The following is a 27104-nucleotide window of genomic DNA, read 5'->3' on the forward strand; positions in this document are numbered from 1 at the left end:
TTTTTTTTTTTTTTTTTTTTTTTTTTGAGATGGTTTCACTCTTGTTGCCCAGGCTGGAGTACAATGGCGTGATCTTGGCTCACCGCAACCTCTGCCTCCCAGGTTAAAGCAATTCGCCTGCCTCAGCCTTCCCAAGTGTGCCACCATGCCTGGCTAATTTTGTGTTTTTAGTAGAGACGGGGTTCCTCCATGTTGGTCAGGCTGGTCTCGAATTCCTGACCTCAGGCGATCCACCTGCCTCAGCCTCCAAAAGTGCTGGGATTGCAGGAGTGAGCCACTGCGCCTGGCCTGCTTTATTTTAATTATATATCATGTTTTCTTAACAGCAACATGGTATAGCTGAACTCAGCTCAGAATACTACTGGAGGAGAGTTTCATTTTAATTAATTAATTAATTAATTAATTAATTAATTTATTTATTTATTTTTTGAGGCAGAGTCTCACTGTCGCCCAGGCTGGAATGCAGTGGTGCCATCTCCGGTCACTGCAAGCTCCGCCTCCCGGGTTCATGCCATTCTCCTGCCTCAGCCTCCCGAGTAGCTGGGACTACAGGCACCCACCAGGATGCCTGGTTAATTTTTTGTATTTTTAGTAGAGACGGGGTTTCACCATGTTAGCCAGGATGGTCTCGATCTCCTGACCTCGTGATTCGCCCGCCTCGGCCTCCCAAAGTGCTGGGATTACAGGTGTGAGCCACCAAGCCCGGCCTAGAGTTTCATTTTCTAATCAGTTCTTGAAGATGCTTCCACATGTGTCTGTCATATCCTACAGAGAGACAATCACTTCAAGGTATCATTAGAACCTAAAAAATCTCTAAACAAACGTGGAAGCCAAATTATAAAAACTACTACTAAATGAACATCCACAGATCTCCTTGGAACTCCTTTAGGCACATAGGAATGTCCACAATCCCTTACTAGTATTGACATATCTTTCTATGGAAATACAGATGCTCCTAAATAAGCCAAATAAACTAGATCATGTGAGCAAGGAGGTATAACAGTTAAAAGGATTCATATAAATAACGTGAAACAGAGAAACAAACATCTTCAACAGTGAACAGGTCTCTAAGAATGCTGCTTTTTCTCATAAGAGATATTACACATTTATTTTTTTTTTTGAGACGGAGTCTCGCTCTGTCGCCCAGGCTGGAGTGCAGTGGCACGATCTTGGCTCACTGCAAGCTCCACCTCCCGGGTTCACGCCATTCTCCTGCCTCAGCCTCCCGAGTAGCTGGGACTACAGGCGCCCGCCACCACGCCCAGCTAATTTTTTGTATTTTTTAGTAGAGAAGGGATTTCACCGTGTTAGCTTGATCTCCTGACCTCGTGATCCACCCGCCTCGGCCTCCCAAAGTGCTGGGATTACAGGCGTGAGCCACCGTGCCCGACCGAGATATTACACAATTTTTAAAGATACAGTGAGCTAGTAGCATCTCCCCCTCAAACACCGACTGGCTCTACAGATTCTTTATAGAACCTGCATTCTAGAGAAATAACTTTCACATCACTATAACAACAACAAAAGCTAAAGGAAAACTATAAAGAAGCTATTTTAAAGCCCAGAACAATTCAGATTATTTTAATACGATATCATAAAGCACTAATCCAAAAAGGTATAAATAGTGAAGATGCAAAAGAAACGGTAAGATTACGCAAACTTACGAGGGTCATAAGGCACATGCCAGTACTGACATCCCACATCTTAATAGTCTTGTCTCTGGATCCAGATAGCAAGAATGGCCCAGGTTTACCACTTTTTTTAGTCTACAGAAAACATAATAAAAATTAAGTTACCCACACAAGAAGTTAGGTGCGGACTTTAAATGGCTTCTATCTAATAATGATCTATATTTCCAATTTTGTTGCATTTTGGTTTTTTGTTTGTTTTCAGACGGAATCTTGCTCTGTCGCCCAGGCTGGAGTGCACTGGTGCGACCTTGGCTCACTGCAACCTCCGCCTCCCGGGTTCAAGTGAATCTCTTGCCTCAGCCTCCCAAGTAGGTGTGATTACAGGCACGCGCCACCACACGTGGCTAATTTTTGTATTTTTAGTAGAGACGGGGTTTTGCCATGTTGGACAGGCTGGTCTCGAACTCCTAACCTCAGGTGATCAGCCCACCTCGGCCTCCCAAAGTGCTGGAATTACAGGCGTGAGCCACTGCGCCCGGCCCAATTTGTTTTTATCTGTTGAAATACACAAGTCTTTCACACCATACCTATGCTATACAGGAAGGACCCAGATAATGTAAGAACAGAAAGTCTCTATTTAGGTTAGGACTCAGTTTTCATAAAACCAACAGATAATAAATTTACTTTTCAAGATTTCTGTAATCACTATTTAATTTAGCTTTTACAAATCCAACCAAAATCAAATTTATTTATTTATTTTTTTTATCTGGGTTAGGGAATATTCGTTTATTTCAAGACAGGGTCTCATTCTGTCACCCAAGCTGGAGTGCAGTGGAACAATCATAGCTCATTGCAGCTTTGAACTCCCGGGATCAAGCGATCTTTCTGCCTCAGTCTCCCTAGTGGCTGGGACTACAGGAGTGCACCACCACACCTAGCTAAGTTTTTGAAAAATTTTTCCCTCATTAGTATAGTGGTGAGTTAAAAAAAAAAAAAAGTTTTCTGTAGAGACAGGGGTCTCGCTATGTTGCTCAAACTCCTGGGCTCAAGTGATCCTCCTGCCTTGACTTCCCAAAGTGCTGGGATAACAAGCGTGAGCCACCGTACCTCTGGAGGTGCGATGCACCAGAATCAAATTTATGAGATACAGCATGTAACCACCACCAGAGGGCAGTAAACAGAATCTCAAAATGCAATCAAAATAAAGAGAACTCACAAGAGAAGATTCATTGGGGATGGGGGTAGGGGGAGAGGAAACTGCTTCCTTTGTTTATTGAAATGTAGTTTTAAAAATACATGATAGGAATGCCTCTATCAAAATCAATGTGAGGCCACGCACAGTGGCTCATGCCTGTAATCCCAGTTGGGAAGTTGAGGTGGTCAGATCACTTGAGGTCACAAGTTTGAGAGCAGCCTGGTCAACATGGCAACACCTTGTTTCTACTAAAAATATAAAAATTAGCTGGCAGGGTGGTACATCCATCCGTGGTCCCAGCTACTCAGGAGGCTGAGGCAGGAGAATCGCCTGAACCTGGGAGGCGGAGGTTGCAGTGAGCCAAGATCACGCTACTGTACCCCAGCCTGGGCAACAGAGTGAGACTGTCTCAAAAACAAACAGAACTTTTAGACCATTCATTTTCATTCATTTATTAGAAACAGGGATCTTGCTATGTTGTCCCAGGCTGAACTTTAACTTCTGGACACAAGTGATCCTCTTGCCTCAGCCTCCTGAGTAGCTATAGTAGATTATAGCCATGTGCCACTGTACCTTGTAATTTTTAACGTATTAATAATAAAGACCAAAATCATAACGATCACAAAGAAATGTGTTAAAGCTCCAGGCTCAGCTAGTACTTTTAAATGATCAAGAACCTCAGAGGCCGCCATGTGAAATAGTCTTCATTTAAAGAAACATTTATACTATCACATCTGGGATTAATTTTAAAAAATAAATACTGAACTGCATTTTACCATAAATTTATAAATAAAATGATTATGTTCATTAATGAAGGCTATTTTTCTGACAGAAAACTTTAACCTCTCCCTCAAGTTTGGTTTTACATTGAGATGATCTCGTAACAATGGTTTTTCTGATAAATTTTAATTCTTTAGGAGAATACCCATCACATATCAAATCAAGGATAGGCTGACAGCAATAATAATCACTGGTTAAATAATGTAAACACATCTGCAAGCTGTGAAGAGTAGAGAATTTCAGGATTCAGAATTGTGGGATGCAGATTTTTAAATGCATTAACAGCCCTGAAACTGGGAATTAGCAAAGTTATCTAAGGATTTAAGATAAAATAAAACCATGAAGACAAGTTTGTATCTACAGTACCTCAGATCCTGTTGCTTCAGAGATGGAGGAATAGGAGCTTTCTGGAGCCCAGGAAATGCATTCTACCACATGCTCGTGCTCTCGGAGCTCAGCCTTGCATTCCTTTGTTGCTACGACCCATACACGCACAGTCTGGTCATTGGAACAGCTGGCTATCAGAGTGCCATCTTGATTTGGTCGTACCATACGTACCCATTCTCTGTGTCCTGTGAATGTCTTCACACAGTAGCTGTCAAAATAAATAATAACTTACATTGTGAATGACAATCATCAGGACACTTCCCAGAAGTGATACAAACATATGTACTGGGATGAAGAGAATGGTACCAAGTTAGAGATGCAAGTCGACAGAAAAAATGTACAATCCTGGTTAATTAAAGTGGGAACAATAAGCTAACAGACGTATCATTAAGGAGCTAATAAAATCAACATCTAGAAGATAAAATATGTGTAAGAAATAAAATCTTTCAAAACTAAATGCACACTGAAAAATATTTCTAGCCATATTGGAAAAAAGCTATGCTCTACTAATCTGAGTAAAACTAGTAACTTTGTATTACAAAAATCAGTAATTCTACGCACAACCAAATTCAGCCTAACAGAGGTATACCAGCACAAAGATTATTTACCCTTTAATTTAAACCCACAGAGAGATCACCTAAAAGACGACCACAGAGGAAATAAGCCATTACACAGAAATGCTTCTCAAGGACATAGCGTCTCTCCTTACAATGTCTCTGTGCTCCTTTTTGGGAGACATGTACAGACCAAACTTAATTTTAAAGTATATTTAATATGACTGTCATAATGATTATTCTGGGTTAAAGTCGAAATGACTGTAACATCAGAACACAATTTTGTTTTGTTTTTTATAAATGTGTCTTTAAGCTGATGCCTTTTCTTTTTTTTGAGACGGAGTCTCACTCTTGTTGCCCAGGCTGGAGTGCAATGGCAAGATCTCGGCTCACTGCAACCTCCGCCTCCCGGGTTCAAGTGATTCTCCTGCCTCAGCCTCCCGAGTAGCTGGGAGTACAGGTGTGCACCACCACACCCGGCTAATTTTTGTATTTTTAGTAGAGACGGGGTTTCATCATGTTGGCCAGGCTGGTCTTCAATTCCTGACCAGGTGATCTGCCCGCCTTGGCCTCCCAAAGCGCTGGGATGACAGGCGTGAGCCACTGCACCTGGCTGCTGATGCCTTTTCAACTAAACTTACTTACCCAGTTTGCACTTCCCACATTTTTATAGTTTTATCCCTTGAGGCAGACACTATATGATCTCCATTGGGCATGATGGCTACTGAAGAAACATTGTGGTCATGGCCTAAAACACATAACAGCAATATATTATGAAGTAATATACCACCAAGAGCAATGAAACATCAATTGACCATGGGATTTTACCATGGGGTTTCACTATGTCAAAGCAAGTTCTAAATATACTGGATTTTATACAAATTGGATAAGAAACCTGGATTTACACGATAAAGTTAAAAAAATCAGTAAAAACAATCCACAAGGAAATAGTCAACTCCATTTAGGATTAAATTTCAACCTGTACAAATGGTTTAAAAACAAAAGGCATCACGATTATCAATATTTGAATATATTCATATACTTACCTCAGTGAGTCTGAATGTTTACATATGAACGCTAGGAAAACAATTTTTTTTTTTTTTTTTTTTTTTTTTTTTTTGTGAGGCAAGGACTTGCTCTGTTACCCAGGCTAAAGTGCAGTGGTGCAATCATACCTCACTGTAGCCTTGAACTCCTGGGCTCAAGAGCTCTTCCCGCCTCAGCCTGTCGAGTAGCTAGAACTACACAGGTGTGTACCACCACACCTGGTACCACCACACCCACAACTATTTTATTTTTTGTAGAGACAAGGTCTCCATATTTTGCCCACACTGGTCTCGAACTCCTGTCCTCAAGCAATCCCTCCTGCCTTGGCCTCCAAAAGTGCTGAGATTATAGGTGTGAGCCACTGTGCCTAGTTCTAGGTTGATATTCTAAGATATAAAAAAGATAAAGCGAATGGATACGAAAAATGGGGAATTGGTTCTCTGTTTAAAATGGTGGGCCAGGTGCAGTGGTTTACACCTGTAATCCCAGCACTTTGGGAGGCCGAGGCGGGTGGATCACCTGAGGTCAGGAGTTCAAGACCAGCCTGGCCAATATGGTTAAACCCTGTTTCTACTAAAAATAAAAAAAATTAGCCGGGTGTGGTGGTGCTTGCCTGTATTGCCAGCTACTTTGGAGTCTGAGGTGGGAGAATCATTTGAACCTGGGAGGTGGAGGTTGCAGTGAGCCAAGATTGTGCCACTGTACTCCAGCTTGGGTGACAAAGCAAGAGGCCATCTCCCCCCCCCCCAAAAAAAGGGGGGGTGTTGGGGGTTAAAAAAAATGCATTAGAAAGAACTCTTTTTAAAGTTAGAGCTATAAGATATAGACAACTTAAAGAAAAATAAATGATAGACCTTACGTGGCTCACGCCTATAATTCCAGCACTTTGGGAGGCTGAGGTCAGGAGTTCGAGACCAGCTTGACCAACATGGTGAAACCCCATCTCTACTAAAAATACAAAAATTAGACGGGCATGGTGGCGCGTGCCTATAATCCCAGATACTCAGGAGGCTGAGGCAGGAGAATCACTTAAACCTGGGAGGCGGAGGTTGCAGTGAGCCAAGATCGCGCCACTGCACTCCAGCCTGGGTGACAGAGTGAGACACTGTGTCAAAAACAAAACAAAACAAAACAAAACAAAAAAACAAAAAACAGTGTTCATGCGTGGAATTCCTGTAATTGTAAACTTCCCCAATGCATTGAATTTGGGGCAGGGGGTGGGGAAAACACAACCTTCAAATTATGCCCTCTAGGTAAACACATAGTTTACTCATGTGTTAACATCATGGATAATCTGTATGTGCTCCTTGTACAAACTCTCAACATTCAAATGTCATCATGTATAAAGAAACAACAAAAATCCCTATGTAATGAGCATCTCCTATGTGGCAGGTTAGACTACACCAAGATGATTTATCCTATGACTTCATTTTATCCTCATGACAACTCTATGACTCTGGTATTATTATCTCTGTTCTGCAGATGAAAGAGGTTTAAATTTTCTAATACCGTAAGTAGACAAGTAGGAATTTGAACCCAGGTATCTGACTCCAAAGCAAATATACTCTCTTTCCACAAAACATACTGCCTCAGAAAACAGTTCCCACAACAAGACCGGGGAAATAACAATGAATGAGGGCATGGGACATGTGCGCTCATTTCATTTAAGTGAGCAAGAGAATCTGGGCTCGTTTTCACTCGACCTACTCTCTCTGGACTTCAGTTTCCCAACTAAGAAAAATTAAAACACCAACAAAACCATTTTTAACTCAAATACAGATAAATGACCTGGCAGTTTTTCTTACCAAAAAATACTCATACAAATATTTTACGTAAAGTACTAAAAGATACTTAAAACTTCATAACGGAACTCACTCTCAACTACTGTGGCTTTTCCCTGGACTATCTACGTGGTATGCTAGTCCACCAATACTGACAGTTCAGAGGTGAATAAAGGAATCCTGCACACTGTTAGAAACAATATTCATTCTGAAGTATCATGATAGAAATTACTATTAAAGCACTATCCTCTACCCCTTACCGTGCATGGTTCTGATGCATTCAAAGCCCTGAAAATCCCATAGTTTAATGGTCATATCTGCAGAACAGGAAGCCAGAAGCTTGCCGCTGTGGTCGAATGAAATGTCCTGTACAGAGTCTGTATGTCCTTTAAGAGTTCGTTCAAAATCTCCAGTCTCATAATCCCACACCTGTCAAGTGAACAGAAAATTGGTTAACACCAACTCCATCACTCCTTTCTTGTTTCACATTTGCACTCAGCAGGCCAGTCTGGCACCTTATTGAGTAATTAACCGAACAAGTAACAAAGAGTAACTATTTTAGAAATACTGTATCTCATGTATAAATTGGTCTCTTTTTCTACAGGGAAAACTAATGTTGCAATTATTAAAATCTATCTCTAGTACCACATTTATAAGGTTTCTATCACATAACCAACTGTAACAGTGATAAGGTATACAAAGTCACAAGACACAGTCCGCTCCCCGTCTCAGAGCAAGAATGACATGTAAATAAGGAAACTTAAGGGGAAGAAAAAAGAGGAAAGAAAGAGAAAGAGATGGAAAGGAAAGAGAAACAAAGGGGAAGGGGAAGGGAAGGAGCTTCAAGGGGCTATAGCAAGCATTTGTATGTAGAATATCTGAAGAACAATGGATGAATACTCGATCCTACTAGACCAGCAGAACTCAGACATCTAAAGGGCCAAGGAAAGATTTCAAAAGATGTAAACTGTTCACAACTAGCAAATGAACAAAAGCATATGTCATTTTGAGTTAAAAAATGAAATATGGCTGGGTGCGGTGGCTCACGCCTGTAATCCCAGCACTTTGGAAAGCCAAGGCGGACGGACCACGAGGTCAGTTCGAGATTATCCTGGCTAACATGGTGAAACCCTGTCTCTACTAAAAAACACAAAAAATTAGCCGGGCATAGTGGCGGGTGCCTGTACTCCCGGCTACTCGGCAGGCTGAGGCAGAATGGCGTGAACAGGGGAGGCAGAGGTTGCAGTGAGCCTACAGATGATCCTGGCCAACATGGTGAAACCCCCGTCTCTACTAAAAATACAAAACTTAGCCAGGTGGGGTGGTGTGTGCCTGTGGTCCCAGCTAATCGGGATGGAAGGCTGAGGTGGGAGAATCACTTGAGCCCGGGCGGCGGAGGATGCAGTGAGCTGAGATTGCATCACAGCACTCCAGCCTGGGCAACAGAGCAAGACTGTCTCAAAAAAAAAAAAAAAAGAAAGAAAGAAAGAAAAAGAACAGTCACATTTTAAAAAGATAATTGTGGAGTGCAGTGGTGTGATCAGAGATCACTGTAGCCTCATACTCCTGGGCTGAAGAGATCTTCCTGTCTTAGTCTGTTGAGTAGCTGGGACTACACAGGTGTGCACCATCACGCCTGGCTTTTTGATGTTTTGTAGAGATGGGGTCTCAGTATGTTGCCCAGGCTTATCTCGAACTCTTCCATTTTCTTTCTTTCTTTTTTTTTTTTTGAGATGGAGTCTCGCTCTGTCGCCCAGGCTGGGGTGCAGTGGCGCAATGTCAGCTCACTGCAACCTCTACCTCCTGGGTTCAAGCAATTTTCCCGCCTCAGCCTCCTGAGTAGCTGGGACTACAGGTGTGTGCAGCCACATCTGGCTGATGTTTGTATTTTCAGTATAGATGGGGTTTCACCATGTTGGCCAGGATGGTCTTGATCTCCTGACCTCATGATCCGCCCGCCTCAGGCTCCCAAGTACTGGGATTAAAGGTGTGAGCCACCGCACCTGGCCCTATTTTCTTTCTTCTCTTTCTCTTATTTTAATTGACAGGGTCTCCCTCTGTGGCCCATGGTGGAGTAGAGTGGTGTGATCACAGCTCACAGCAACCTCGAATTCTGGGCTTCAGTGTTGCTTTCATCTCAGCCTCGAGAGGAAGGAGGACTACAGGTGCACACCACCACACCCAGGTAATCTTTTCTTTTTTTGTAGAAACGGGGCCTGGCTATGTTGCCCAGGCTGATCTAGAGCTCCTGGCCTCAAATCGATCCTCCTGTCTTGGCTTTCTGAGTCACTGGGATTACAGGTGTGAGCCACTGTGCCTATCCCTCTTCCTGCTCCTTATCACAAATATTTTTCTGTGCCATTAAAAACTCAGGAAATATTACTTTTAAAAGAATTCTTGGCTGGACGTGGTGGCTCATGCCTGTAATTCCAGCACTTTGGAAGGCCGAGACGGGCAGATCACCTGAGGTCAGGAGATCAAGACCATCCTGGCCAACATGGTAAAACCCCGTCTCTACTAAAAATACAAAAAATTAGCTGGGTGTCGTGGCGGGCACCTGTAATCCAAGCTACTCGGGAGGCTGAGGCAGGAGCATCGCTGGAACCTGGGAGACGGAGGCTGCAGTGAGTCAAGATCCTACCACTGCACTCCAGCCTGGGTAACAAGAGTGAAACTCCGTCTCAAAAAAAAAAAAAGAAAATTCTTATTGATGGCTAAATCACTATTATAGAAAACATTATAGTGAACATTTTTGAATATAAAAAAATTCTGTCCTCATTTCATAATACGTAGGTCAGACAGTAATGGGGAAAAACAATTAGTGGGTCAAAAAGTATAAACTTTTAAAGCCTTCATATACTCTGTTAAATTGATATCCCATAAGACTGTATCAAATGTAATGAGAATGACTACTTTATCAAACTCTTATCATCACTGGGAATTCTTATTTAATAGGTAAAATATCTTGACAATTTGACACACATATATATGTATGTGTGTCTCACTCTGTCGCGGAGGCTGGAGTGCAGTGGCGCAATCTTGGCTCACTGCAAGCTCCGCCTCCTGGGTTCACACCATTCTCCTGCCTCAGCCTCCGGAGTAGCTGGGACTACAGGAGCCTGCCATCACTCCCGGCTAATTTTTTGTATTTTTTAGTAGAGACGGGGTTTCACCGTGTTAGCCAGGATGGTCTCAATCTCCTGACCTCGTGATCCACCCGCCTCGGCCTCCCAAAGTGCTGGGATTACAGGCATGAGCCACCGCACCCAGTGCAATTTTTTTGTTTTTAAGACAGGGTCTCACTGTGTCGCCCAGGCTGGAGTACACTGGCTCAATCGTAGCTCACTGCAGCCTCCAACTCCCAGGCTCATGTGATCCTCCCACCTCAGCCTCCCGAGTAGCTAGGACTACAGGCATGCACCACCACACCCGGCTAATTTTAAGTAGAGACGAGGTCCTGCTATGTTGCCCAGGCTGGTCTCTAACTCCTGAGCTCAAGCAGTCCTCCCACCTTGGCCTCCCAAAGTCCTAGGACTATAGGCATGAGCTACCACACCTGGCCCATAATTTTAGTGTTTATTTCTTCTGCTGTTAGTAGTAAGGCCAAACTGTCGTTACTATTTGGTTAGTTGTTACTACCTTTTTTTTTTTGAGACAGAGTCTCACTCTGTCGCCCAGGCTGGAGTGCAGTGGAGTGATCTCGGCTCACTGCAACCTCTGCCTCCTGGGTTCAAGCGAATTTCCTGCCTCAGCCTTCCAAGTAGCTGGGACTACAGGTGTATGCTGCCATGCCCAGCTAATTTTTTTGTATTTTAGTAGAGATGGGCTTTCACCGTGTTGCTCAGGCTGGTCTTGAACTCCTGAGCTCAGGCAATCCACCCGCCTCGGCCTCCCAAAGTGCTGGGATTACAGGCGTTAAGCCACCGCGCCTGGCCTCTTACTACCTTTTTTTGTGAATTGTCTGCTCCTGGACTATGTCCATTTTTCTGAGATGTTAGTGCTTTTCACATTTGTTTGAATTCTTCATGTTATATATTAAAGTTGGTAATCCAGCCGGGCTCGGTGGCTCACACCTGTAACCCCAGCACTTTGGGAAACAAGGGCAGGAGAACTGCTTGAGCTCAGGAGTTTGATACCTGGGCAACATGGCAAGACCCCTCTCTACAAAAAATAAAAAATTAGCTGGGCATAGTGGCACATGCCTATAGCCCCATCTACTGAAGAGGCTGTGGTGGGAGGATAGCTTGAGTCTGGGGAGGTCAAGGCTGCAGTGAATGAGCCATGACTGTGCCACTGTACTCCAGCCAAGGCAACAGAATGAGACCTTGTTTCATACAAAAAAAAGTTGGCAATCTTTCATTTGCTTATTAGTTGAACATACTTGCCAGTTTTGTTTGCAGTTTATTTATTTATCTTTTAGAGATAGGGTCTTGCTTTGTTGCCCTGGCTTGAGTGTAGTGGCGTGATCATAGCTCACTGCAGCCTTGACCTCCCAGGCTCAAGCGATCCTGTCACCTCACCTCTTCTTTCTTCATGTTAAAATTAGTTCTAGCTGGGTGCAGTGGCTGACACCTGTAATCCCAGCACTATGGGAGGCCAAGGTGGGTGGATCGCTTGAGGTCAGGAGTTCAAAATCAGGCTGCCAGGCCAACAAGGCAAAACCCCGTGTCTACTAAAAATACAAAAAAATTAGCCAGGTTTGGTGGCTCACGTCCGTAGTCGCAGCTACTCAGAAGGCTAAGGCAAGAGAATTGCTTAAACCCAGGATGCAGAGGTTGCAGTGAGCCAAGATCGCACCACTGCACTCCAGCCTGGGCAACAGAGCATCTCAAAAAAAAAATTAGTTCTAAATGACAATCAGAAAAATCACTCTAAAAATTTAAATAATGTAATTAAAAATACTGTCATGAACTGGTCTAAATATACATCCCTCTATAATTTTTTCATAAATTATTGTTCAAATGTTGATGACAACTGAATGTTTTTAAAAGAAACCAGTTTGGGCCAGGCATGGTGGCTCACGCCTGTAATCCCAGAACTTTGGGAGGCCAAGGAGGGCATATCACGAGGTCAGGAGATCAAGACCATCCTGGCTAACACGGTGAAACCCCGTCTCTACTAAAAATACAAAACATTAGCCGGGCGTGGTGGTGGGTGTCTGTAGTCCCAGCTACTTGGGAGGCTGAGGCAGGAGAATGGCATGAACCTGGGAGGCGGAGCTTATGGTGAGCTGAGATCGCGCCACTGCACTCCAGCCTGGGCAACAGAGCGAGACTACGTCTCAAAAAAAAAAAAAAGAAACCAGCTTTATTCATCAAAGGCATGTAAGACATTATTATTTAATATAAGACAATTTATTGTTATTAATAACTGTAATATTAGCAACAGTTTATTGAGCCCTTACCATCTATCTGCCAGGCATTGTTCTGTTATATTCATTACATATGCATTATTTTTACACTGCAGAATATAATATTTATTTATTTATTAGAGACGAGGCTCACTTTGTTGGCCAGGCTGGTCTCGAACTCTTGGACTCAAGTGATCCTCCCACCTCAGCCTCCCAAAGTGCTGGGATTACAGGCGTTGACACACAGCACCCAAGATATTTTTAAATAAGAAAATCGAGCCTTAACTGTATCAAGCCCTTTGCCCAACAAATAAGAAAACTGAGCCTTAACTATATCAAGCCCTTTGCCCAAGATAGTCATAAAATTACAGAACACTTTGTGCTCTCCTTTGAATATTTTGGAAAATCATTCTATTACAGTTGTCATTTAAAAATAACTTAGCTGGCCAGGTGCGGTGGCTCACGCCTGTAATTCCAGCACTTTGGCAGGCCTAGGCAGGCAGATCATGAGGTCAGGAGTTCCAGACCAGCCTGGCCGAGATGGTGAAACCCTGTCTCTACTAAAAATAAAAACATTAGCCAGGCGTGGTGGCGGGTGCCTGTAATCCCAGCTACTCGGGAAGCAGAGTCCAAAAGAGGACAGCTTGTTATTGATGCTGATACAATGCTGACACTGAGTGCTTCTCTGGAATCTGGCCAACAAAAACTGTTTTAAACAGCTTCCTTGTACTAAATCATTTAATCCTCCCCTAGACCCTATGAGACAGGTATTTATTAATTATCTTCATTTAACAAACCAAGAAAGAAAACCACAAGAAGTTAACTTGCCCATCATCACATTAACTATTGAGTGGTAGAGCCAGGATCTGAACCCAGAGCCAGTGTCCCTGACCACTAATTACCCTACAAAGCCTCTCTATATAAATAAGACGATCAGCTCAAAGTTACTAAAAATGATGATTCATTAGAAACAAAGAAAAGTATTTCTAAAATAAGTCTAGTCAAAAGTTAACAAAACCACATATAACTACTTTTCATTAATGAAACAACCACATGTGTGCACATTTAAAGACTAAATGGCATGAGGTGGTTTCCTGTGGTCAGAAAAAAATAAAAATAAAAAGACTAAGTTGAAGGGTGGACTCTAAGTAGGTGCTGTGACACGTGGTATGATTACACATAAAAAGTTCTAAAACTTCCATTTGTAATATTTTAAATCAGACTTCATAGATACATTTTAAGAGGGCACAATTACAGTTCTGTTTACGCTTTTATAATACTGTTGTAAAATCAACAGTTAAGCCTAGATTTTCCATTTTTTTTTTGAGACAGAGTCTTGCTCTGTCACCCCGGCTGGAGTGCAGTGGTGTGATCTCAGCTCACTGCAACCTCCGCCTCCCAGGCTTCATGCAATTCTCCTGCCTCAGCCTCCCGAGTAGCTGGGATTACAGGTGCCCACGACCACACCCGACTAATTTTTGTATTTTTAGTAGAGACGGGGTTTCACCCTTTGGCCAGGCTGGTCTTGAACTACTGATCTCATGATCCACCCACCTCAGCCTCCCAAAGTGGTGGGATTACAGGTGTGAGCCACCACAGCCGGTCAATTTTCCACCTATTAAAGAATGCCTGCCTCTATCCCAAACCTCACAAGAGCAGCTGTAGTGTTTTAGTACATAATGATGAAAGACTATCATGAAAAAAATAATTTAAATACATGTCTACCTATTTTTTAAAATGTAGTATATTAATGTATTAGGCATATAATTATTTTACCCTCTAGAAATCCATGATGCTCATATGAACGTAAGACTCCCTTACAATGACTCTACAGCTATACTCTTAAATCACCAGCCCACAGGGTGCAAGTCACTGATTTAGAAACTGAAGAAATCACATAAAGACACTGCAAAACAATGTTTGATTTGAAGAACTAGTTAAGTACAGTCACATTTAAATTATGCCTGCATTTTATGCTGAACTGCTATATGACATATATATAATCTATTCACATTTTCTTGGTTATACTTTTTTTTTTTTTTTGAGACGGAGTCTTGCTCTGTCCCCCAGGCTGGAGTGCAGTGGCGTGATCTCGGCTCACCGCAAGCTCTGCCTCCCGGGTTCACGCCATTCTCCTGCCTCAGCCTCCCAAGTAGCTGGGACTACAGGCGCCCGCCACCACGCCCGGCTAATTTTTTTTGTAATTTTAGTAGAGATGGGGTTTCACCATGTTAGCCAGGATGGTCTCGACCTCCTGACCTCATGATCCACCCACCTCGGCCTCCCAAAGTGCTGGGATTACAGGCATGCACTATCGTGCCCGGCCGATTGGTTATACTTTTGTAAATGAAAATGAAACTTAATATCTGTAACTTACTTTGAAATAACCCTTAGGATAGAGGCACCTACCTAAATCTACCTATATTGCAACTATCTTATCTTTCTGTAGGCGGTTTATACAATTGTCATTTTATTGAGTCTGGAACAAAGGCAACTTAAAAACAACTCTTTTCCTAACTAAAAAAGCACAACACTAAAAGGTAATATATGTTTACTGTGAAAAAAAATTTTTTAATGAAATACATAATTTATAAAATGAAAAGCTCATATATTTCCATACTCCTGGAAAGCGAATTTTAAATACATCAAGGAAAGTCCAATTTAAATGAATCCTCTACTGAATTCTTTTGCAGTATAGATTCACCCTATCAATTACTAGTTCTGTCAACCAGTATTTCACACATAACCTCCGATTAAAGGTAAGACACACATTTTTCATTCTCCAAGAACAAAAATTGTTCAAGCACAAGGTGATCTACTGACATCAACTCAGTTACTGACATCCGACTTTCTCAAATTCACCATCAAACTTACCTGACAGCATGCCTCTCAGTAGCCACAATGATATTTTATTCCAATTCTGTCTTTAAGATTTAGAACCAAATCACACATTTCAGAGTACCTCCTGTCCCTCTGCGTAGGCCCTCATTTTCAGGATCTTTTAATTTTCTTCACCCTATTAACTTTAAGTCTGTTTTTTTTTTGTTTTGTTTTGTTTTGTTTTTTTGAGATGGAGTCTGGCTCTGTCGCCCAGGCTGGAGTGCAGTGGCGCAATCTCGGCTCACTGCAAGCTCCGCCTCCCGGGTTCACGCCATTCTCCTGCCTCAGCCTCCTGTTAAGTCTGCTTTTAACAAAAAATTACCTTAATTGTAGCATCCTCTGAAGCAGAGACCATAACACTGAACACAGGATGGAAAATGACTCGAGTGACTGGACTCCTGTGACCACTCAATGCATATTTTTCTGGCGGACGGGGAATCCATTCTTTTGGGTCTCGTTTCTGACCAAGAGGTCCACCTGACGTAAATTCTTCTTTTGCTTCATTTAGCTTTGATTCTAATTCCATAACCTTGAAAAAGAACATGTAGTTACGTACAGATAGATTTCAACAAAAATAGCATGTGACATTTTAAAACACTGCCTTTATTTTGCAACTATATATGTAGGATACTTGAAAAACTTCAATTTATACCTGGTGACAGAGTCCTCTACTAATTAGAGAAGGGCAGTGAATTTGCCTTGGTCCCTCTAAGGCTGCTACTCTTAGTAATTTCTTTCCAAACCACACTATATATGGTAATAATAATATTAATAAAAGCTAATATTTATTGAGCATGTACCATGTGCTAAGCACTTTTCTAAGAGCTTTATATGATGAACTCATAACAATGTTATTTACTTATTCTAACTCTGCCTATGAAGTATACATTTTAGGACTGGAATATTATTTGTTATATTTACAGATAAAAAGAAAAGCTCAGAAATAAAAATGACTTGTCTAAGAGCACACTTTAGTGCTCTTTTCCCAGCATCAATCACAATGGCTCCATGTATTCTTTCCTTCCAAGTGCACAAATGAGTTCTTTCAGTATCAATTCCTCAAAGTCAGGACTATGCAGATTGAACCCAGTCAGCAACTCCAAATATGTGAATTACCATGTATCTGCAATAATATGCCTAGGTCATACTTCATAAAGCACAAAAAATGTATTTTTATTTGCTTTTTAAAGATTAGATGCAATTATTAATTAATGCAGAAGAATAATGTTATTTTCAGAAAGTTTATATAACTGAATACAACTAATTTTAAAGAAAAAAGACTTAGTTACCTTCTTTTGTAATCTAATAACAGATGTCCATTTTTTTTCCAAAAGACCAGCATACTTTTTATCTAATTCTTCATTCTAGAGAAAATAAATTTAGAATCTTTTAAAAATGGCTTAACTATGATCCTCAAGACAAAGATCATCCGTCTTTAAGCCCAAACATTACTAAAAATCTGATTATAAAAAAAGGGAGTGGCTGGGCACAGTGGCTCACCTGTAATCCCAGCACTTTGGGAGGCTGAGGCGGGTGGATCACCTGAGGTCTGGAGTTTGATACCAGCCTGGCCGACATGGCGAGACCCCGTCTCTACTAAAAATACAAAAATTAGCTGGGTGTGGTGGTGCGCGCCTGTAATCCCAGCTACTCGGAAGGCTGAAGTAGGAGAATCGCTTGAATCTGGGAGGCAGAGGTTGCAGTGAGCCGAGATCATGCCACTGCACTCCAGCCTGGGAGACAAAGGGAGACTCCGTCTCAAAAATCAAAATGAAAAATAAAAAAGGGAGTGAAAATCAAGTTCAGTACCAAGTAGACCACAATAACAAATGACAAAATTGTGGACAACCGTTTACAGATACTTGAGTAAAAATCCACTCATTAACTATACTTTGAATTGTAAAAAGTAAAACATACCATATCTAATTCAGCTTCCTTTTTAAAAACTGAATATGCCTCTTCATAGCCATTTGAACGAAGATAATCTGCTATAGCTCGATTTCTGAAAGAAAACAAATTCAAATGACTCCTAAAAAAAAGACCTCATTTCTATTCTGAAGAAATAGAATTTATTTAAAATCTCACTAACCCTGAAGATACTCTTTCAAGAGTATTCCCTTTCAAATCATACAAGTATTTCATTAAAAAGGACACCCCCGCAAAGCCTCCAGAACTTTTAGCCCCTGTCATAGTACATCCATAATACTATATTCTTAGTTATAAGTTTTTCTTTTTTTTTTTAACATCAGAAGAGAAACTACATATTTATAAGTTCCAAACGTGTTGCTTACCTCACAAGCTGTAGGCACTCTACAGATCAAGCTATGGCTCTGTGACAGCAATCATCAATTTTGCTAACATTTACATTTAGTCTTTACCACTTGTCATACACTCAAGGGCTGACAGCTGGAATTTAGTTTTGCAGAGAAAAGTTCTGAGAAAACTAAAGTATTTTCATATCAGAAATAACTTTGAACCATTGGAGTGCGTGAAAAAAAGCAATCATACACTATAAACTTAGTGTACTGTCGTAGAATGAGACATTCATTTAGAATTAGAACTTGAAGGTTAGAGAAGCTGAATTAGCCTTCTCATGTTTGCCTTCTACAGTTTGAGTACCCTTTATACAAAATGCTTGGGACCAAAAATGTTTTGGGCTTTATAGATAGAGATAGAGAGAGAGAGATACAAATATAGATATAGATATGTATCACGAGGTCAGGAGCTGGAGACCAGCCCGGCCAACACGGTGAAGCCCTGTCTCTACTAAAAATACAAAAATTAGCTGGCGTGGTGGCACGCCCCTGTAATCCCAGCTACTCGGGAGGCCAAGGCAGAAGAATTGCTTGAACCCGGGAGGCGGAGATTGCAGTGAGCCGAGATCGCGTCACTGCACTCTAGCCTGGGCAACAGAGCAAGATTCCTTCTCAAAAAAAAAAAAAAAGTGCCAGGCATGGTGGCACATGCCTATAATCCCACCTACTTGGGAAGCTGAGGCAGGAGAATCACTTGAACCTGGGAGGCGGAGGTTGTGGTGAGCCCAGTTCGCGCCACTGCACTCCAGCCTAGGCAACAACAGCGAAACTATGTCTCGAAATACAAAACAAAACAAAACAAAACACACTCCAGTAGTATTGTATAACTGGTGGGATTACTGGCTTTAATTCAATGGTGTCTTTAAAACAAATCAGCAAAGAAAGATAATAGGGAATTACCAGCAAAATCTTTATGTTCCAGGTAATTATGAGCATGCCAAAAATCAATGTACAATAATTACAGGGTTAGGCCGGCGCAGTGGCTCACATCTGTAATCCCAGCACTTTGGGAGGCCGAGGCGGGCAGATCACAAGGTCAGAAGTTCAAGACCAAAGGCCGGGAGCGGTGGCTCACGCCTGTAATCTCAGCACTTTGGGAGGCCGAGGCGGGCGCATCATGAGGTCAGGAGTTCGAGACCAGCCTGGCCAACATTGTGAAACTCCGTCTCTGCTAAAAATACAAAAATTAGCCAGGTGTGGTGGTGTGCTGCAGGTCTGTTGAAGGCTCTGTGAAGGTAACACAGAAGACCAGGCAGTATCAAGCATGACACCACTAGGAGCACACCTGGAGTCATCGTTAGTACCCTCCTCCAAAAGACACCTCTCACACACCCCAGGCTATACTGTTTTAGATAACAAGATGAAACTCTATAGTCTTGGGAGAGTATGTGAATAAAATTTATTTCCAGGGCAGAGATATACAGGGGATCATGCCCTAAGCTGCAGCCACAGGATATCAATCAAGTCTCAAACAGGTAACAAGCCTTCCTAATTTTTTTTTGAAACAGAGTCTTACTCTGTCACCCAGGCTGGAGTGCAGTGGCATGATCTCGGCTCACTGCAGCCTCTGCTTCCTGAGTTCAAGTGATTCTCATGCGTCAGCCTCCTGAGTAGCTGGGATTACAGGCGAGCGCCACCATGCCCAGCTAACTTTTTTTTTTTTTTTTTTTGTATTTTTAGTGGAGACAGGGTTTCACCGTGTTGGCTAGGCTGGTCTCCAACTCCTGCCCTCATGTGATCTGACTGCCTTGGCCTCCCAAAGTGCTGGGATTTCAGTCGTCACCCACCACGCCCGGCCAAGGCTTCCTTTTTTTTTTTTTTTCAAGGGAGTCTTACTCTGCACCAGGCTGGAATGCAGTGGCGCAATCTCAGCTCACCACAACCTCACGATTCTCCTGGCTCAGCCTCTCAAGTAGCTGGGACTACAGGCGTGTGCCACCATGCCCAGCTAATTTTTGCATTTTTAGCAGAGACGGGGTTTTCACCATGGCAAGGATGGTCTCGATGTCTTGACCTCGTGATCCGCCCGCCTTGGCCTCCCAAAGTGCTAGGATAACAGGCGTGGGCCACTATGCCCGCACTTTTTTTGTTGTTTTTTTGAAACGGAGTCTTATTCTGTCATCCAGGCTGCAGTGTGGCGATCTCAGCTCACTGCAACCTCCCCCTCCTGGGTTCAAGCAATTCTCCTGCCTCAGCCTCCTGAGAAGCTGAGACTACAGGCACCCACCACCAGGCCCAGCTAATTTTTGTATTTTTAGTAGAGACGGGGTTTTGCCATGTTGGACAGGCTGGTCTCGAATTCATGATCTCAGGTGATTCGCCCACCTTGGCCCAAAGTGCTGGGATTACAGGTGTGAGCCACTGTGTCCAGCCAAGACTTCCTAAATTTTTATGCTACGATACCCTACTGAGTCTTCAGGGAAAGGGCAGCACAGATGTGAGGAGTTCCTGGCCATAGGTCTTATACCTCTCCAACCTCACGTACCCTAAGAAATCTGTCTGACAAATTGATTGCCATTACCATCCTTCACCATCACACTCTAAGATAACTACTTCCAAAAGGTAGTTCAGGATTTAACTATTACCAGTCTTGGGACAAGTACAAGTTCAGCAAGAGTATTATAATGAGACCTTATCCATGGCAGAGACAAAGTGAAGAAGAATGAAATTCAAGCAACTCAGGGTGAGTGGACCTTTATCTTCCCCATCAAGCAAAAAGAACCCTGTACCTAGTACACTAGCCTGCTGGCTCCCATTTCTTTTCATCAGACGGCTGGGTCTCCGGTGACATCCTGATATACCCTCCGGCCCACAGCAGCAACAAAAGCCAAAAATGATCTACCAATTAAGTATATCACACTGCACTTTTTAAAAAGCAAAACCAAATAAATAAAAAATATGCATTACTCTTCATTCTCGTATTTGGATTAAATTCTTGAGTAATAGAAACACAAAACAGAGGGCAGTCACTAAACAGTTGTTTTCAGCCTCCACCCTTATTTATCTGTGTTTCCCTCTTTACCCTTTTAACCTGTTAAGAAAAGTAACTTTACTGAAAACTAAAATACGTAAAGGTCTGAGAGAGAGAAAGGGGGTTGGGGGAGAGGGAGAGAGAATGTCACACTAACCCGGCTGAACTCCTAATTATGTTGTTTTAAAGTTACTATATTATTGACTGACACTTAGAAAAAAACTGCATGGCCTGCTACAGGCCAGAGGTCAGCTACATTTCCAGAGACGGTGAGATTTTGCCTTAGTTGTTCAGCATAATTTACAAATGTGAGATCCACTCAGGATATATTCCTGTAAAAATCTTTTGCATTATTTCAAAAACTCATAAGGAAAAGTCAGGTTGTACAATAGGAGAGATGGCCAATACAACTGTCATGTATTGAATAGTTTGAAACATTTGTATTTTTAAAATGTAAAGCAAAATTTCACTATAAAACATGTAAAGAAAAAAGGAAAGAGGAAGAAGGGATGAGTGCCTGTTATTTCCAGTTTTATACCAAGGAATATAAAAGAAAGTTAAGTTATATATGGTCTCTTGCCTCCTGGGATCTTGTAAACCTATCTGAGGAGCAAAATAAAAGCTAATGAAGTCTATGAAATTTAATTGAAAGACGAGAGAAATGAGACTGAACAGAAGAATCTTTTTATAAAGGCAAGACGCGAGGACTTAAAGGAAATAGTATTACCTAAGCAGGGAGCTGAGGTGGACCAAGTGAATCAGAATGGTACATTATGGAGATCTCAATGTCTATCTAAAAACATCTGATCAAATTCAACATTCTTGGCCAGGCGCGGTAGCTCACGCCTGTAATCCCACCACTTTGGGAGACTGAGGCGAGTGGATCACTTGAGTCAAGAGTTTGAGACCAGCCTGGCCAACATGGCGAAACCTCAGCTCTACTAAAAATACAAAATTAGCCGGGCACGGTGGGGGACACCTGTAATCCCAGCTACTTGGGAGGCTGAGGCAGGAGAATAACTTGAACCTGGGAGGTGGAGTATTGCAGTGAGCCGAGATGGCACCACTGCATTACAGCCTGGGTGACACAGTGAGACTCTGTCTCAAAAAACAGAAACAAATTCAACATTCTTGATTTTAAAACATTCCTTATTAACGGAAAGGTCTTCATTAAGAATGTTCATTAACATCAGGAAAAAAGAAATCTCTCAAACCTTCAACAAATAAATCTAATAGTTAATGGCAGAACACTAGAAACACTTGTGTCAAAGAACAAGGCAAAGATGCTATAATCATCCTATTACTTAAAACTGCTCTAGGGAGGCTGAGGCAGGAGAATGGCGTGAACCCGGGAGGCGGAGCTTGCAGTGAGCCCAGATTGCATCACTGCACTCCAGCGTGGGCTACAGAGCGAGACTCTGTCTCAAAAAAAAAAAAAACTGCTCTAAATCAGGTGGCATTAAAATAATGAGAGAAATGGCTAGAAAGAGAAACAGACTATGTAGACATTCAAGGCAAGAAAAAGCAATTTAATGAAAACAGTAATTTTAAAAGGCCTATTTATCAGAAGTGTCAGAAGTATACAGGCAGATTACATGAAACAGCAAACTAAACAAAGGAAGACCACTGTATAGTAAGTCAAGCCCTAAAAAACAATGAAGATCCCTTAAAATCAGGTCATATTCGTAACACGCATCCCCGGAATTATCTGATTAAATATAGCTTCCAATTGTTGATGGAGCAGTTTTTACTCTGCACTGAAGAGAAGGATATTCAATTATCTACAATACTGCTAATAATGGATTTATATTTTTAGAATTAGGATAGGTCAAGTCATAGTATATGGTTGTCATTCCATTGCCACCTGATGAATCATTTACTTGTCCGGGGCCCCTTTCCTCACTCTTTGAGAAAAAAAAAGAGAGATGAGGTCTTGCTTTGTTGCCCAAACTGGAGTGCTGTGGCACAATCATGGCTCACTGCATCCTCAAGCTCCTGGGCTCAATGGATCCTCCTGCTTCCGCCTCCTGAGTAGCTGGAACTACAGGCACATGCCACCATGATCGGTTAATTTTTTTTTTTTCTTTAAGTAGAGATAGGGTCTCAATATGTTGTCTAGACTGGTCCTTTCTTCCCTTTTAAATACCTAATTGCGGCTGGGCGCAGTGGCTCACGCCTGTAATCCCACCACTTTGGGAGGCTGAGGCAGGTGGATCACGAGGTTGAGTTCGAGACCAGCCTGGCCAACATAGTGAAACCCCGTCTCTACTAAAAATACAAAAAAAATTAGCTGGGCGTGGTAGCAGACGTCTGTAGTCTCAGTCACTTGGGAGGCTGAAGCAGGAGAATCGCCTGAACCCGGGGGCGGAGGTTGCAGTAAGTCGAGATCGTGCCACTGCACTCCACCCTGGGTGACAGAAAGAGACTCAGTCTCAAAACAAACAAACAAAACAAAACGAAAACCACCTAATTGCATCCCATCCTTCAGCTGACCTCCAACTCCACACAGAAAATAGAAGCTACTTAGCATATAACTTTCTCAATGTAGTTTCCTGTATTTGTGGCACTGCTTTCCTCTGCTATTTTTTTTTTTTTTCCCATCAGCCGGGTAATGTGACGACATTGTAACAAGGCTGGAGGGTGGCACATCTTACACATGTGTGAACACCCTATCGTCACACTTAGCAACTACAGAAGAATCTGCCTTCTTCTTCTATGATGTGTTTTCTTTTTTTTTTGAGACAGGGTCTTGCCATGTCACCTAGGCTGGAGGGCTGTGGCACAATCTCAGCTTACTGCAACCTCTGCCTCCAGAGTAGCTGAGATTACCAGGCATGTGCCACCACACCCAGCTAATTTTTATATTTTTAGTGGAGACGTGTTTTCTCCATGTTGGTCAGGCTGATCTTGAACTCCTGACTTCAGGTGATCCACCTGCTTTGGCCTCCCAAGGTGCTGGGATTACAGAAGTGAGCCACTGTGCCTGGCCTACGATGTGTCTTCTCTTTCTAATACAATTCTCTAGAATACCCTCCATCTTTCAGTGAAACGCAATGTGATGTGGTATGTAAAAGGGCTTTGTATGAATTCTCCAGAAAGTCAACAATTTTGACCTTGATCATATCTTGATCATCTTTATAGATGCCTACATTTCACTCTTATAAAAAAAGTTAACACACACATATATATATATATATATATATATATGTATTTCTTTTTTTTTTTTTTTTTTTTTGTGACGGAGTCTCGCTCTGTCACCCAGGCTGGAGTGCAGTGGCGCAATCTCGGCTCACTGCAAGCTCCGCCTCCCGGGTTCACGCCATTCTCCTGCCTCAGCCTCTCCGAGTAGCTGGGACTACAGGCGCCCGCCACCACGCCCGGCTAATTTTTTGTATTTTTAGTAGAGACGGGGTTTCACCATGGTCTCGATCTCCTGACCTCGTGATCCGCCCGCCTCGGCCTCCCAAAGTGCTGGGATTACAAGCGTGAGCCACCGCGCCCGGCCATATTTTTTTTTTTTTTTTTAAATGATCAGCAATTTCATTCTGGAAATCAAAAATTTCCAAAGAATAAAAAGATCTAACACAGGTTGGGCATGGTGACTCACACCTGTAATCCCAGCACTTTGAAAGGCCAAGGCGGGAGGATTGTTTGAGCCCCAGAGTTATGAGCTATGATCATGCCATTGCACTACTCCAGCCTGAACCCTGTCTCTTTAAAAAAAAAAAAGAAAAAGAAAAAGAAGAAAAAAAAAGCCAGGCAGGGTGGCTCACACCTGTCATTCCAGCACTTTGAGAGGCTGAGGCAGGCAGACTGCTTGAGCCCAGGAGTTCAAGACCAGCCTGGGCAACATGACAAAAATCTGTCTCTATAAAAAACAGAAAAATTAGCTAGGCGTGGTGGCACACACCTGTAGTCCCAACAACTTGGGAGGCTGAGGTGAGAGGATGGTTTGAGCCCAGGAAGCGGAGGCTGCAGTGAACTGAGATTGAACCACTGCACTCCAGCCTGGGTAACAGAGCCAGACACTATCTCAAAAAACAAACAAAAGCTAACACAAACTGAGAATATTTTAATCTTCCTCTGAAGACTCAGAGGGCCTTTTTAATTTTTTACCTTAAGGCAATAATTAGAAACAATAGTCACTGCATAGAAAGTGAAAATACAGGCAATATGATTCTAGATGCCATCATTATCAAACTTTTAAAGTTGAAAAGACAGGTGGAGTGGAGTGGCTCATGCCTATAATCCCAACACTTTGAGAGGCTGAGGCAGGCGATCACCAAAAGTCAGGAGTTCGAGACCAGCCTGGCCAACGTGGTGAAACTAAAAATACAAAAATTAGCTGGGAGTGACGGTGTGTGCCTGTAATCCCAGCTAGTCAGGAGGTTGAGGCAGGAGAATCACTTGAACCTGGGAGACAGGGGTTGCAGTGAGCCAAGACAGCGCCATTGCACTTCAGCCTAGGCAATAAGAGCAAAACTGTCTTAAAAAAAAAAAAAAAAAAAGTTTAAAAGACAACAGGGACCTCAACATGTAAGGGGGATAGAAGCAGCATATTAAATAGTTTATATTTAAATGTAGAGTTACTGGCCGGGCATGGTGGCCCTGTAATCCCAGCACTTTTGGAGGCCGAGGAGGGTGGATCACAAGGTCAGGAGATCGAGACCATCCTGACTAACATGGTGAAACCTGTTTCAACTAAAAATAGAAAAAATTAACCGGGCATGGTGGCACGCGCCTGTAATCCCAGCTACTTGGGAGGCTGAAGCAGGAGAATCACGTGAACCCAGGAGGTGGAGGTTGCAGTGAGCCAAGATTGCGCCACTGCACTCCAGCCCGGGCAACAGAGCGAGACTCAGTTTCAAAAAAATAATAATAATAAATTTAAAAAATAAAAACAAAAAATGTATAGTTACTTTGACAATCAATGAAAATATACAGCTGTTTTTATAAACATCTGAAATTTAGATTATAGTTATAGTCTTATTTCAACCTTACTATCCAATTCATTCATGTACTTTGTTTTTGTTGCCCTATATTAATAAAATTCAAATTCACACAGGTAAACAGTGCAAACAGTACTTGGATTTAAACAGCTCAACTTGCAGTCTCAGAGTATTCTTCAATTAAACTGAGCCAGAAGATTTAAAAAGGAGTGGAAAATACCTGTTTGAAAGCTGAGTCACTAACAAGATCTAAAAATTACTTTCATGCCTTATTATAGATCACAAAGCCAGGCAAAAAGCACCCAGATCTTTTTTTTCTTTTTTATACTTTTAAGTTCTAGGGTACATGTGCACAACGTGCAGGTTTATTACATATGTATACATGTGCCATGTTGGTGTGCTGCACCCAGTAACTCGTCATTTACATTAGGTATATCTCCTAATGCTGTCCCTCCCCTCTCCCTTCACCTCACGACAGGCCCTGGTGTGTGATATTCCCCTTCCTGTGTCCACGTGTTCTCACTGTTCAATTCCCACCTATGAGTGAGAACATGTGGTGTTTGGTTTTTTTTCCTTGCGATAGTTTGCTGAGAATGATGGTTTCCAGCTTCATCCATGTCCCTACAAAGGACATGAACTCATCATTTTTTATGGCTGCATAGTATTCCATGGTGTATATGTGCCACATTTTCTTAATCCAGTCTATCACTGATGGACATTTGGGTTGGTTCCAAGTCTTTGCTATTGTGAATAGTGCCACAATAAACATATGTGTGCATGTGTCTTTATAGCAGCATGATTTATAATCCTTCAGGTATATACCCAGTAATGGGATGGCTGGGTCAAATGGTATTTCTAGTTCTAGATCCTTGTGGAATCGCCACACTGTCTTCCACAATGGTTGAACTAGTTTACAGTCCCACCAACAGTGTAAAAGTGTTCCTATTTCTCCACATCCTCTCCAGCACCTGTTGCTTCCTGAAAAAAAGTACCTAAATCTTAAACTAAGCCCTAGAACTATTTGGCATCTAACGCCACTACATGAACATGTGCAGCTATAGTATATTCCCATGTACAACGTGAAGTGCACAGGCAGGTGCAGACCTTCAGTGTATTTCACACAGGCCAGGGAAAAACCACTTTCCAATCAATTCCAAATATATATGATGTTCAAACAGATTCACAGGAGAAACCTGAATACCTCAACTAACTGCAGACGTCAGTTTTTTAAATCAAGAAAGTAAACAACAACAAAAAAAACGCT

General features: G+C 42.2%; 1 protein-coding gene and 1 non-coding gene across 3 annotated transcripts in view; both read right to left on the bottom strand.

Annotated features, from left to right (window-relative positions):
• Positions 1-27104, bottom strand: part of PAFAH1B1 (platelet activating factor acetylhydrolase 1b regulatory subunit 1) — a 91656-nt gene that overhangs the window by 3931 nt on the left and 60621 nt on the right. For both annotated transcript variants that reach the window (XM_032139304.2, XM_032139305.2), the window contains 7 exons: positions 17523-17607; positions 16895-16969; positions 15928-16134; positions 7636-7804; positions 5193-5295; positions 3973-4201; positions 1665-1766 (listed from right to left, as the gene is read on the bottom strand). In XM_032139304.2, the coding sequence (XP_031995195.1) occupies positions 1665-1766; positions 3973-4201; positions 5193-5295; positions 7636-7804; positions 15928-16134; positions 16895-16969; positions 17523-17607 (970 nt within the window). The remainder of the gene's footprint in view (positions 1-1664; positions 1767-3972; positions 4202-5192; positions 5296-7635; positions 7805-15927; positions 16135-16894; positions 16970-17522; positions 17608-27104) is intronic.
• On the bottom strand, positions 23490-23591 carry LOC116459543 (small nucleolar RNA U13). Its single transcript, XR_004245593.1, has one exon. It is a non-coding gene; the product is annotated as a small nucleolar RNA U13 (small nucleolar RNA).

Source organism: Hylobates moloch, unplaced genomic scaffold (genome assembly GCF_009828535.3).
Source record: "Hylobates moloch isolate HMO894 unplaced genomic scaffold, HMol_V3 SCAFFOLD_19, whole genome shotgun sequence".
Classification (NCBI taxonomy): domain Eukaryota; kingdom Metazoa; phylum Chordata; class Mammalia; order Primates; family Hylobatidae; genus Hylobates; species Hylobates moloch.